Here is a 15,117-nt window from a genome sequence, read left to right on the forward strand (position 1 = left end):
GAGGTCAAGGTCTTTCATTAAAACACAATTGGAAGCCCTTTACCAGAGCACGCAAGAGACTCAATGTCAACTCCCTTGGTCTCTCGGTTATTGAGAAGAAGTTGTTCAAAGATTTTTAGGTTGACCTTGAATACATGTCAGGGTCATTCATTTGAACAAACTTCGTAACCTTTTATCCGGGCATACTATAGGCTGAATATCAAATCACTTGGCCTCTTGGTTATTGAGAATGAATTGTTTAAAGATTTTAGCATATTTGAATCTGTTAGCCCTTTACCCAAGCATGCTACACACCCAATGTAATGACGAGCTGTGGCTCATGGTTATTGAGAAGTTGTTTAGAAGAAAAAAGTTGATGCCGGACGGATGGACGCCTCACCACGTGCGGCATAAGCTCACTTGCCCTTCGGGCAGGCGACTTAGAAATGGTCAGGTGTTAAAATCGTATGCTTATCCTTCATATCTGTATTTTGGCGCCAAAAAATAACATTGAAAGGTTAACGCTTCCCATCTTATCAAAAGCAGTCACTGCACTGTTTACGTAAGAATGTTTCAAGTCATTTTCAGAAATTTTATTTGAAATACTTGCTTTACATAATATGTAAATATTTCTACATGAATATGATTGCAAATATCATATTGTCATAGTATGCTAATTCTATCCAATAATGAAAGCTATATTCCTTCTAAATTATTTGTTATACTGGTCATACGAAACTGCGGTTATGGATCATTGAATGAATTTGCCGAGGTATGCCGAAAGCATCTAGCAGTTGATTGTGGAATCGTTTTACACATCATTACATCATGGAAATATCTTTTCACGGCAAACGGGCACTCGTGACAGGTGCTGGTAAAGGTAACTTGTTACTTGTTTTACACTGCAAAAAATGCAAAAGGAGTTTATCAATTAGTGTAGAAATGTGGGACCAGGAACGTATATAGTGTACATACATATGAAAAGTACATGTAATGTAGGCCTACTATACGCCCCTGGTTGAACAACTGAACTGTAACGGTGGCAGCTCGCTATAGTGGTTCGCAGCTATTCGACCTCGTGTCAAGTTTGGGTATTTCCCCTCCTACACAGACTTATGAGTTCCGGTTTCATATAACTAATATATGCATTGTTAAAAATACAGTGACATAGAAAATTATGCATGCACCTGTATTTGTGCTTATTTTAATGGAATTTAATGACCTACTTTTTCAAAAATCCTATAGTTGATGCCTGACAAGTGGCGGATCAACACCCAATCGACTTGTTCATGGGTACACTTATACAAAAATAAAATAATGTCTCTTATCAGCTGGCAAATAACCCGACCCGATTATTTACCAGTCGATTGAATTTTTTAGCAGGACTGTTACTATTTCAACTACCATTATAGTTGACATCATTTGCCGAGAAATTTTCCCTGTGGTTCCTGCAATGTTTGTTGGGTTTGGATTTGAAGCTAATGACAGTTTTCGCAGCAACAACCTTGTTTGGTAGACCATTCCAATGGTTAATAACCCTGTTTGAAAATGTGTTGAATAGAACATATGTGTTTCCTCTTATTGCTGTGCAAGTTTTTTGCTAAATATTATGTTCGAGTCTATTTGATAATTTTATCAATTATTGTGTAGAGTTGAATCAAATCAGAAGGTTAGCGACGATACTCCAGCGTAGGAAGACCCAGTAGTCTCAGACGATTTTCATAGGGTAGGTCTCTGAGGGATGGCACACTTGTTGTGGTTCTTTTCTTGGGATTATGTATCATGGCTTTATTTTTTGAGAGCTATGTACCAGACATTGGTCACATATTTTAGCTGTGACCACACGGAAGTTTTATAGAGGGTTTTGAATAGGTCCGGATCCATATAGGTAAAACTCCTGAAGATTACATCCACTATCTTGTTTGCTTTAGATGCTGCAGAATTTACCTGGTTAGGAACAGGTCTGTTTCACCTTTCAATTGATGGATGCTGGATTTAGTATCCCCGGAATTAATGTCATAGCTGGATGATTTAGTACTATTGCCAATTTCCATGTGTTTACATTTAGTGAGGTTCAACTTCATAAGCCAGCCTTCTGACAAGTTCACAATCTCATCAATATTGTTTTGTAGTTCTCCTTAACGAGGTCTGCAGTTTTCGAGTATGTGTCGCCCGCGAAAATTTCAACTAGGCAGGATACCACTTCTGGTAAATCGTTCACATAGATAAGAAAAAAAGTATTGGCTGAAGGACACTTCCCTGAGGGACACGCTTGTTACTGGAACACTGTTGATACACTGTCCGTTAATAAATACTCTGAGCCATAATATGAGAAGTCCTTGATCCATTTCAGAAGCTTTCATTAGCCCAATATTGCTCAATTTTGTAAAGTAGGAGACTGTCACATACTGTGTCAAATGCTTTGCTGAATTTCCTTTGTCGATTTGTCTGAGATTATTACAGATGGTTGTATAATCCCCCTTGTGACCTTACGGCTAGGGGCGTTTTTAAGATCCTGGTTTAATTCTGTATAGGCCATGAGGTCAAATGAGAATAATCAGTGGTTGCTTAATCCCATAATTGGATTATATACCAGATTATCGACCATCCCTTCCTCGTTTGTAAAACTCTATAAGTCTAGGGTGTTGCTTTGTTGACCCTCTCCTTATATGGCAGACTCTAAGACTCGTTGTAGGAGGACGCAGTTTTTGATGTTGGATAAGAACTGTTATGGTTAATTCTGTGCAGTAGCTCCATTATTTATGGTTAATTCTGTCCAGTAGCTCCATTATTTATGGTTAATTCTGTCCAGTAGCTCCAGTATTTATGGTTAATTCTGTCCAGTAGCTCCAGTATTCATGGTTAATTCTATCCAGGAGCTCCAGTATTTATGGTTAATTCTGTCCAGTAGCTCCAGTATTTATGGTTAAAACTGTCCAGTAGCTCCATTATTTATGTTATTATCCGCCAAGATATTACACACTGGTTCTTGTTCTTTAGGTTTATTGTACGAGCTATTTGATCTTTAAGGTTATCTAGTCAAATGAAATGAGAATTAATCTTAATTAAATTTTTGTGTGCATTTCTGATTCCTGATTATTATTTTTTGCCTCAAATATGTGGTTATTTTCTTTCTTGTATTGTCTTTTGTCATACTCACACAGGGAATTCTTGCACAGTTGTTTGGTATGGTATATAATACCTGGCTCTTCCTTTCGATGTAGATGTCCGGGTATCACTGTTAGAGTATATATTAAACTGATAGTTTTTTGGAGAGTTTGCAGTTTCTGGATGATTTAAATGCAAATCTTTTAAAAGTGTTAAAGCATGTTTCCTATCGGACTTGGTTAGTGTTTCATTTCCCATGGAAACTAGTGCATCAGTGGCCGGATAATCATCAGTGATTATAATAGAGGCCAACGTTTCACCATTAGGAGTTGAGAGGAATTTAGGGTAGTATCATTGTATACTTCTGCTGTAACTAGTCTTACTCCCGATGTCACGCTCCTAATAAGACTGATGTAATTTGTTGATAATTTCTTTTTTATTTCTGATTTTGGGGAGCTCTCATTCTGCAACAGGTAAGGGGCATGTTGCAGAGCGCAATCTTCAGACAACAAGCCATTTCCCTGTGTTGTTAACGTTTGTAATGTATTTCACTTAGTTAGATGTTTCCATTTTCCCCCGTATGAGGTCCTCTTTTTCCTTATTTTAGAGGCTTGCTTGGCTAGATATTTTGTTTTCCTCTAATCTCTTTGGACATATATATAAGTCAGGTCCATGGTTAGCATGACCTTCATCAATTCACCCGAGGCCGTGGATTTTATACGTCGTGAACTCTCCAGTAATCATTTATGTTCCTGTTTGTTTATTTTTTTAACACTATCACAAAGAGTTTGGTAATGTCTCTGTTGTATCTGTCAAGACTATTTGATGACCGAATTTCTGGGACCTTTTCTCCAAGAATTAAACAAAGGTCTGCAAAGACATGATGGGGTCTTATTACATTGCCGTTCATGCTATCGCTTTCTGGCACATAGAAGAGGATAATATCTTCCTTTGAACATCGTTCTTGTCGTTCTTTTTTTATTCTGTCTACCAGTTCATGTACGTCGTCCTTTAAGTCTTCCATCAACTCTGCTTTGGTCAATTGTATATTCGTCTTGAATGTGTCAGTAAGAAATAAAAAAATCGATGAAAGATCAAGGAAGAATCAGATACCATAGCAGTCAAAGAATTCTTGTGAAACCGGCGTAGATGAAGCACAGGGCCATGTCACTATCGTATCGCTTTGTAAACACTTGATGTGTCTTTTTATACTATGACTCATAAACTGTTATGAGTCATAGGGTAATCAGACATATTAAGAATTTAGGAACTAGACAAAAACATGGAATTTCTTTGTCGACACGTTGTTAAACAGTATCAAGAGTACACAAACCTTGGATAAACAAACCAGTAATAGATGGACTAAAACCAAAAAGGAAATTCGGGCAACAATTCCTGAGAGATAAAACACCTGGGAATCATGAACAATACAGGATAGCAAGAAATAGAGCAACAACAACACAAAGAAAATGAGTTTGGTTGTATGAGGGAAAAGTGTCACAAGATCCAAAGACCAATCCTAGAACCTTTTGGAGATTTGTCGGATCAAAAACAAGAGTTAAGGACAGGATACTAAGTCTAGAAACAGACGGATGTACATTGTAACTTGGAAGTAGATCAATATTGCTACAAGCACAACTTTTGTTTGAACTCCTTCATTAGTAGAGTAGTGTTTTTACTGTGGAAGATGACACAAGGGAGACACCACGAGTAGACTCAAAATTCATCAACGCTTTTTCAAAAGATTCATTTTAAATCCAATGGAACTGGTTCTAAAAACACATTTTCCTTAAAAATGAACATTTTGTACAGATCATGGGAACAGCGATGGGCACCAAAGTTGTAACTACCTATGCAACACATTCAGATACCTAGAAGCATATGCATGATGATTACAAATCGTTGGAGTTTAAGGAATTACTAAATTATCTGGATACACATTTACATTTCATTACGGCAATATATTGTAATCAAGTAGCATTTTTTATATTTTAGATAAGAAAATGAGTGAAAACATCAATACGGAATTTAATACAAGCTTACAGATACACATCAATACCTTCATTTTAGCTCATGCTATCCGGGTACACTACACGCAGTATACCCTATAACTTGGCAAAGACAATCTACACAGCGAAGAAGAGGTAGGAAATGTCCATCTGCATGAGTTGTATAAATACTTAACAACAAAACTAACCACGAAAGTGGTCCAAGACGGAATCGAAATAACTCTAAAGCTTGACAGAAAAACCTAGCTTCAAGAGAAAAGACGATGAAAACATATTAATGTCACCCGTAACAACGCATAACCCGGAACAAGAATATGTTTGTAACCCTGGTAAATAGCCACAAGATACCGCTCGGCTAGGGAGATTTTCTCTTTAGATCAATCGGTTGAGCGTATAAGATAAGCAAGCCAGAGGTCCCGGGATTGATCCCAAGCGGAGACAGTGATCTAAAATCAATCAATCATGCGCTCTGTTGCATATATCCAACAGCCAAAATCCTTCAGGAAATATTGAGTTACGACCAAAAAACGGAAAGAGTACTTGAGAAGTCAAAAATCAACAACAGCAAAAATGGAACTGAAAATTCTTAAATGAACATTAAGCAAATCAAAACTGAAAACAGAAGAGACATTTTAAGTCAGCAAAATTTGATGTAAGGACCCTAGATATGGCACATGTGCATTTTAAGAATATGGCAAATCAAAGATTTAAAAGGGATGATATTTACAATCAATTCTTCTATGCCGTGCAATACACTAAATGTACTTGGTGTAATTACGTGTACAGGTTGTAAGGAGTACTAAATAGGAGAAATTGGAGACCATTTCAGAGGCAGGGTCCGAGTGCACAAGCAGCATATGCACTCTCCTGAATATAGGAAAATGCATCTAACTGGACATCTTGATGTACATTTTGTATGTGGACAAAATAACTTCAAAATAATCCTTTTTATAAAATGTAAACAAACACTGCTTTATTAAGAAAAGTGAGAAAAGTTTGTCATCAAATTGTTTAAACCTAAGCTAGTCTGTTTTGGATTTAAGATTCGTACATATAGTGTGACGTCAACAAATCTATGATGTCATCATGTACTATTGTTACTATGTAACGACAGATGAGCATCTGAATATAAACTGAAAATAAACTGAATCAAATCTTTTCTGTTTTAAACACTATTTCATTCTATACATATACACACAACGTGTTTCTCTTATTTGAACTATAGATATATAATATATTTATGATTTGTTTTGTAGTAATAGCGTAAATTGTAGAATTTTAGCGGCAATCTGTCCCTTTATCAAGTCAGCGCGTGCCATATAGCAAATGTTTTTGTTTATCTCCACAGTTGGTTCATTTCGTCCCAGAAAACTCGGCCAAAACTGCGGATAGCAATCGACAGAGTCGGGTGGCAATCAGTATGATTAGCATCCCTTATTCCTGACTAGAAGTAGTATGTTTAAATTAAACGTAAATTGAATAAATATCTAATTCAAATGTATATAGAAAAGCCTAGATTGAACGTTAAAAATCAATTGAAGGGTGGTGGAAAAGTCTTATTTTTAGGTCACGATATCCGGTTGACTAATCCGAAAAAATCTTGTTGTCATTGCTACCCACAATTTTGACCGAGTTTAGTATTATGGGACGAAATATATCCTGATTTGAACCTTAAAGGAATCATAGTTTGATCATGTTTCGTCTTTTGCTGCATTCTATTACATTGTACATGTTAACCTTTGATTACAGCAAAATACAGGTAAGTGTACTTATTGTTATTTATATATAATCAAAACAGGTATTGGACGTGAAATTGCAAAGAAGCTGGTAGAATGTGGAGCTGAAACGTTTGCCCTCAGTAGGACACAGGCAGACCTGGACTCCTTAAAGTCTGAGGTGAAGTAGTCGAGTGTAGTTGTTAAATCACTGCAAATCATTTAAAGTGAATTTTGCAGCTAACTTCCATTCAGCAATTATATAATTGATAATTACACAAGAGGATAAAGCCTTCAATTTTGTATGTTGGCTACAATTTTATTGAAGAATTGGTAATTCATGATGGTAGTTGTTTAAGTTAAAGTATACAATATAATCAGGGCTTTCCACTAAACCTACTGATATTGTGCTGAGGTTTGTCAATGAAATTTTCTTAAATTGTATAGCTTGCGTCAAAAGAGTAATGTAATTTATAGCAAGAATATAATTAATGTTTTCCCACATATCATTTTAAAGCTTTATACTTCTGTGAAAAAATGCCACCATGACAAAATAAGCGTTTATACCTTAATCGCCATAACTCATTAATGGCTTAATGTAATTAAATCATCTTTTGATTTGTTTTCTGTCAAGCATCAACTTCCGGTTTTTCATCAGGGTAAAAGTTCGAATGTATAATTTTGTGAAATAAACTTCAGAAAACTTCTCAATAACCAAGTGACCCAAGGTCTTATGGTCAAAGAGGTCAACACGAAATAACGGAGATACCTAGCGTATTGATATTTTGTCAATGGCGGGCTGTCAAGCGTATGCACTAGATGGACCATCAAAGGAAAACTTCCCGTTTTAGGCAGGAATTAAATATTAAATGACTAAGTGACCCAATGTCACAATGTTTGGTGAGCAATATGTTCTAGCTCTTGGTATAAAATTTCTTAATATGAATTTCAAGGTCACTGGGTTCAATGATGCAGAACATTTTCAAAACGCACTATCTCAATAACGGAATGCCAAACCTTATTTTGGTCTATAACATGTTGGGGTGATGTTTATTCGGTAGGGGACAAATTTCTATTGCTTAATTTGTGAAGCATTAGATTTGTATGGGCAAGGGGAGACAACTCTTGCTTATCTGTATACGCTATACATATTGACTCATAATAACTCCGAATGTGGTTGTATTTGGGACTGAAAACAACTATTTAATTTGGATAGATGTCTATGAATTACTTTACACTCGTTTCTACATTTAAAAGCCTTGTATTGTGTGTAATGTAGGTGAAAAACTTGTCAAACTGTCTCAATTTCTAGTATATAAATTTGATTCTGAAACAATTAACCGACTTGTTTTTATTAAGGCGTTTTTTTTATAAAGGCATTGAAAAAATATTAAAAGCATACTTTTGGTCAAGATTCTTTTCGTTATCCTGACTGTCATAATTCTTTTGGGACATTTCAAATCAATTATGTATATTGTAATGTACCTATGTATTCAGCAAAGTACAGTCTGAGTGAAAAAAATGCTATATTTGTTTTTGACACAGGTACCTAGCATGAATATTGTGCAGGCTGATTTACAAGACTGGGATGGTTCAAGGAAAATCGTTGAACAGCTTGGTCCCATTGACCTTCTTGTCAACAATGCAGCAGTGGGGAGAGGTTCTCCATTCCTAGAGGTCAAGAAGGAGGAACTTGATTTGTATGTTAGTTTCTACAGTATTTACCAATGATTTTTCATCTTATTGTTTAGAACCGTTATCATGAATTAATTAATTATTCATCTCAGCCATACTTTTATATCATAATTAGTAGACTGTCAGTTTATGCATTAAATGTACAATGGTAATGCTACTATGTTCAATAATTCTGGCTGTCCATAGGGTGATAATTATCACCTGTGGAAATACTGTTAATGCTAACTTGATTGATGACAAAATAAACCCCGTCTTTGCTAAAAAAGAAACGAAATAATTGATTCCTAACACTAAGATTTTGAGAATTTCTGTGGGGATACAAAGAAATCTTAATATACAATTTACCATATCTTATTGTTTTCTCCATTAGTCAGCATTGAGAAAGTGTCAGAAGAATTTCGCATCATTTTATCACCAGTGTCTCGGAGGGCCTAAGTGGTCACCAAACTCCGCCCTCACTTTATTCTGTCCCACATCCAAAACATAAAATCCCGGAATTTCAGAAACAACAACTGATGATTCTTTCGACTAAATTAATTCGTTATATCAGACATAACTTGACAAGATCGGATACTATTATGAGAAATAGGGGTCAAGACAGTCTGACAAAACCCTCCCAATTATTTTGCTGTTTCACGCTCAACACCCCCCTCCCAACCCCCAATCCCCACTCCCACCCCCTTGTACATGTCTGTGTTTTATAAATACTTTTTATACTTTTTGATTATACAGATACAATGCATTCTTTATATCGATAACTTTTGTTTCTCCTTTCAGTATACTTGACGTTAATTTGAAGGCTGTAGTCAATGTATCGCAGGTAAGTAATTGTTGTAGGAATGAACTGTTCGAAAGTTTATGGAAATGTTCATAACCGATGATCAATGTATGTAATACGAATATGTTTCACTATGAATTAGAGCAAATTTCACAGCCTACATGTGTATAATATTTTTATCATAATAATAATATTAGTTGTCAAATTTCATTCATTCATATTGAAATTCTAGGTAAGTTCAGTATTTCCGAGTTAAAATTACAGTAATGCGTTTCCTCAGATATCACATTTATGGTGTTTTGAGCTCAATGACTTTAAAACTGTCGGTAATTTTCACCTGAGCGTCTATGTACTGGTAAATGAAAAATTATTGACTGTATTTTATACATATTTTAAACATATCCAGATTTACATCTTGAATGATGTTTCTAATGTCATTATTAGGTGTGTGTAAAAGGAATGATAGAGAGGGGACAAGGAGGTGCTATTGTCAACATGTCAAGCATAGCTTCCAAAATGGCTTTAAAAAACCATACAAGCTATGGTGCCTCGAAGGCTGCGTTAGACATGCTCACCAAGGTCATGTGTCTGGAACTTGGTCCGCACAAGGTTAGTAAATCTGTGTTTCTAAACTTACTATCGATGTCACTCGATCATCTCTTATTCATGATCATTTGGTCAGTGTGCACACTCTGTCATTCCTTTGGGGTAGACAAAGAAACTGTTTTCAAATGGGAGACAAATACTGCATGATGGAAGAAAAGCTCATCCATATATATTTCATGTATATTTCGAGAATTTTGTTTCTCTAATATACATTTTAGTAGCACTGGTTTTGGTCTTACAATTCATATATCATTCTTTATTGTCGTGGTCAGAATGGACAACTCTGCAGGTTTCACTTTCATATTGAGGCCTCATTACGTCACTTCTAGGTTCTTACTGCGTGCAAAAGTTTCCAAATATTCATAAATATGCACATGATAACGCATATAAATACAGTGCAATGTTTTCTTACTTCTCCCTTTCCAGATGCAAAAAGATCATTCTACACTCGCACCACTCATTCTCTAACATAGTTTGGTTTGACAATTCATATATCACTTTTCATTGTCGTTCATTTCACAGAAGACATGGTCACAAATTTAAAGGTTTCTAGTTCTTTAGTCCACACAAGATGGTCCTATTCTGTGTGAAATCCTTATCAAACTCAATGACTATGAGGACTGCAAAAAAATAAAAATAAAAAAAAAATAAAAAAACAAAAAACAAAAACAAAAAGAAACCCAACAGGGTCGTGGTCAAAATGGACAACTATGCAGGTTTCACTTTCATATTACTCCTAATATTTCTCCTAAGACCCATCTAATTAAATCAAACATCACTTTCATTTTAGCACAATTAATTGATGTACATGTAGGTTAAATATTAATTTAAAAGGGTTTTATTTTTTGCAAACTTTCATACCGGTATTTTTCTCTTGTAGATAAGAGTAAATTCTCTGAATCCGACAGTTGTATGGACAAAGATGGGAAAGTCAGGATGGAGTGACCCGGCTAAGTCTGGGCCCATGTTGGCAAGAACTCCATTAAATAAGTTTGCAGGTGAGCTGTAACACATACAAGTAAACTGTTGTTATCTGAAGTATCAGTGCGTTTATATCAAGGACTGTAATGTGAGCTAGAAGTAGTGTGGGATGAACACTGAAACTGATATGCGTCTTGTTTTCATTGACAGAGTTAGAAGATGTTGTGAATGCCACCCTGTTTCTGCTGAGTGACAAGAGTGCAATGGTCAATGGTACCGCCATGTTATTGGAAGGAGGACTGTGTTGTAGCTAGAAAACCGGCTATCACACTCACTAATCATGATCTTCTTGGATGTCAATCATTGATTGACTTGTTTGTAATAGTTATTGATAATTGAAATAAATAATTCATCACGTAAAAATCAGGCTAAGATGGTAAATCGTGACAGAATCGTGTCATATTACATGTGTATATGATTATATATTTTTATCATTTCATTACTATATATTAGGTGTAGTAATCATTCCTTTTTCATTTGTTTTTTCTTAACCTATATGCAGTCTTCAAAATCCAAGGTTCCCATCATATACCTTCACTGCACATCTCTGTATTTTGGTAAAACCAAAGACACGTCCATTTGATCGGTGCCAGGTGTAAAAATGAAACAACCAGAAAAGACAGTCCAGGAACTCCTTCTTTAAGAGATTATTAAAGTTCAAGTCTGACGGCATTAAACTTCTCGTAATGCTGCTGTATTATTCATTGCTATTGTTATACAGAACCAGTCATTATCTGCAATGTGGTCTTGTTAGGACTTTTGTATGTCACATAATTAGGGGGGGGGGGGGGGGGGAAATAACTTAGTGATCACACTGTAAGTGCTTGATTTTGAAGAAATCATATTAGCATATTTATCACACTATTCAACGGTTGCTAGTGAATTCACCCGTGCAATATTTTTTTTTTTATATGTCGTCGGTGTAATATACCCTGGACAGTTTATTACTGGATGCGCCATTCAAATATCGATTGTGTAGTCATAATATTGATAATCACAACATGTAAATGTGTTAATGGCACAACAGAATGCCTGACTCTGTTTAACCAGTCAAAACATAGGTTTTCTGAGTTAAGTGATAATGATATTTTGTATTTAGAATATGTTCACATCTATAAAATGCCTCTGGAAATGTTAATGTTGCTAGCAATAATGAAAAGACTGGTTTCGTAAAATCTCATATGAAACGAAAACTCATTATATGTATTTGACAGGTTGTGTCAATGTCTTGTCAGTCACTTGACCATTAAAAATATATGTGATTTATATTTAGAGGAAGAGAAATTATGCTATGATTATTCATAGTGCTGTAGCCAAAGGACCAATATAATCTTTCACCCCTATTGGGGCGAGGTAGGGGGATCTCAAAAACAAATCTTTAAATGTTTGAAGAGTTGTTCATGTTTTGCAGTCATGAATTACATTCAATGGTTAATTTGAGGTATGATAGCTCTTTAGAGAAATTAATGCTATGCTTTCTGTCAAACAGAAATGTACTCGCCTACAAAGTGAAATCTTTACCCATAGTCATGTATATTTTTATGTAGCTTTCTCATTTAATGTTTTATATTATAATCCTTATGTCACTTTAAAAACACCCGTAATGCATTGAATTCAAAGTAAGACTCGCTGTTTTAGAATCCAAGATCTCTAGAACCGTGATGTTCCCACTTTAAAGATAGAAGATCTTCGAGATTATTGTATAACTAAATAAAATAATTTCTAAAAATGAAATTCTTGAGTTGGTGTTTAAGTCTCTCACAAATTCACCATATTTAAGCACACAGGGCATTTATCAAGGTACTAGTGTAACAAAACAGAGAAGTTATGCCAATTTCTCCCTGAAAAGCAGGGACTTGTCACTTCCCACTCCAAGGTCCATACACCATAAAGTGGACAATGCACTTGAAATTTGTGCCATGATCATGTGGATTATTTGTTCAAGTAACGTAAACTGTCGGACGCCCTCTCGTGGATTATCAAAAAGTAAAAAAAAATATTTACTCAATTCCTTTTCTAAAAGATAAACACACTGAAAAAACCGTTTTATCAGTTTTGTTAACACATTTTTTTTTTCAATTACAAGACTCAAAGAATATGAAATGTTAAGTTTAGCAATATGTTTCTAAAATGGAGTTGACAAGGTTGCAAGATAGAATATTTAATCATGTATCCTCTCAAAAATGCAACAACGAAAAGTGACCTATTACAGCAACGCGATGATTTGTATCCTCCACCTACGAAGTAAAAATATCAAATAAACACACATTTAAAAAAACAATATTCAGCAATACAACAATGGGAAAAAAAAGAATAACAAAGCAATATATTGCATGAAGCGCTATAGACCCTATTTGAAAAGTGTCTGTGCTAAAGCTCTGACTACTATCACTTTTCACTTAAAATTTTATGTAACTACTGTGATTGCATCAGACATCATGTGATATATAACTCTATATGTAGTGGAGTCATTGAGGAAACATATCCCGGGAAAGGCAGGTGGTGGCTGAGATGACATTGATGATGATGATGATGACGCCGACAGCTCCCCCACACACAACAAGTCCTCCGGCAAAATAAGTATTAGTAAAACTCTGAAGCTTAGGTATTAAGGTAGCCATTATTAATTATAGTGTTATTTTTACGCCTGCACCTGGAAACATATTACCATGTTGTCCATCTCTCTGTTTGCATTATTGTGGACCTCTTGGTTATTGTGAAGAAGTCGCTTATATATCTTAGCCTATTTTATCGCTATGACCGCGAATGTACGTAAAGGTATTTCATATGAACAAACTTGGTAACGTTTCACTCCAGCATGCCACAGACCTACTATCAACTCGCAGGGCCTATCGGTTATTCGGAAAAATTTGTTTAAGATTGTATCCTATTTGACTCCTGTTACCTTGAATGTCTAAGATTCTTCTGATTATTAAAATCAATATGGCTGACATCGATGTTTCACATGCATCAGACTAGGCCTATTGCGATCTGGTTTGTAGCAGACTTGATTACAAGTAAGCATTACGTTTTTAGACATTTATTTGCATTAATAACAGTTTGGTATAGCTTAGATATTTCAATGATTAAAATGATTTCTGAAAACAATGCAGTTCAGCAACTTCTGGTAGGTAAAGGGGTGAGTTTATCCCACAAGCGGCAGTCGGTATTTGTCACAGTTGAGGGGGTCTTTTAATTGACGCAGGGTAGCTGTTCTATCAGTAAGTGTCACTCAGACTTGGCTAATATGCCTTGTTTATTGAGCCTGGACAAAATGCTCATTGTTCTAATATGCATTCTGATGGCCAAAATGTGAAGCGTCAGCTTGACACACAGATGAACATACACTCCGTTTTGCTAGTTATAAGTATGTACATGCAAATAAGCAACGCGTTTTAATATGTATACTGCTACAATTTTTTTCAATAAGCATTAAGTAAGTTTATTATATGAAGATTAAGTACCTTTATCTTTTCAATACTTATAAGATAGCTATAACAACAGACCAAAGATAAGTGAGTAAGATTAATAGTTATAACTTACAGATTGGGATATTTGATATAACGATAAGTCCTTGTAATACTGTTGCCAATAATAAGATGAGGAGATGGAATTCTTTACCAGGAAAAATCATGTCAAAATATTGAGATATAATAATTATGTGATAAGCTTCCGTATCAAATAGGGATATATCTATCTAAGTAACGTTAGTGCGTCATGTTGAAAAATCCTGTAAAAATGCAATTTACACATCAGTAAACGATAAAAAGATTATTATTCCTTAATTTATATTTTAACCTATGTTTTTATTTAATGTTATTCAAAATATAAATTGGTATTATTTTTTCGGCTTTATACGAAAAGACGTAACATTCGAACAATTAACGGAATCGCTAAACAACATATTCCAATCTGGCGGGAAAGGTTGCCAACTGCAGGATTAAGCAAAATATAGTTCAACAGTAACATCGTTTTTTTTTTAAATTCGATTCCTGTTAGATGTAACTTCTTATTTTTCTATAGTTATGTTTTGGTCAATTCTACAGAATTCTATTAATATTTTATTAAAAAAGGATAAAACAGAAACGAAAATAGTAATAGCGCTTTCACACAAATTGCCCACGTGTGCACCGGCCCAGCTTGTATTCCTACGCGTCAAATTTGAAATTTACACACTTGATAACGATGTATTCGTTAGCAAGGTTATATAATGAACATACACCGAAAATGATTATTAGTACATTGT

The 15,117-nt window shown here is 35.1% G+C and overlaps 1 protein-coding gene across 1 annotated transcript; it reads left to right on the forward strand.

Moving 5' to 3' along the window:
- The first annotated feature begins 747 nt into the window (after positions 1-747).
- Positions 748-12,605, forward strand: LOC117333541 (L-xylulose reductase-like). Its single transcript, XM_033892880.1, has 7 exons — positions 748-859; positions 6,895-6,992; positions 8,357-8,511; positions 9,284-9,326; positions 9,729-9,893; positions 10,771-10,888; positions 11,022-12,605. The coding sequence occupies exons 1-7, from the start codon at positions 808-810 to the stop codon at positions 11,123-11,125; spliced, it is 735 nt and encodes a 244-aa protein (XP_033748771.1). The 5' UTR covers positions 748-807; the 3' UTR covers positions 11,126-12,605.
- The last annotated feature ends 2,512 nt before the right edge of the window (positions 12,606-15,117 follow it).

Source organism: Pecten maximus, chromosome 1 (assembly GCF_902652985.1).
Source record: "Pecten maximus chromosome 1, xPecMax1.1, whole genome shotgun sequence".
NCBI classification, from domain to species: Eukaryota; Metazoa; Mollusca; class Bivalvia; order Pectinida; family Pectinidae; genus Pecten; species Pecten maximus.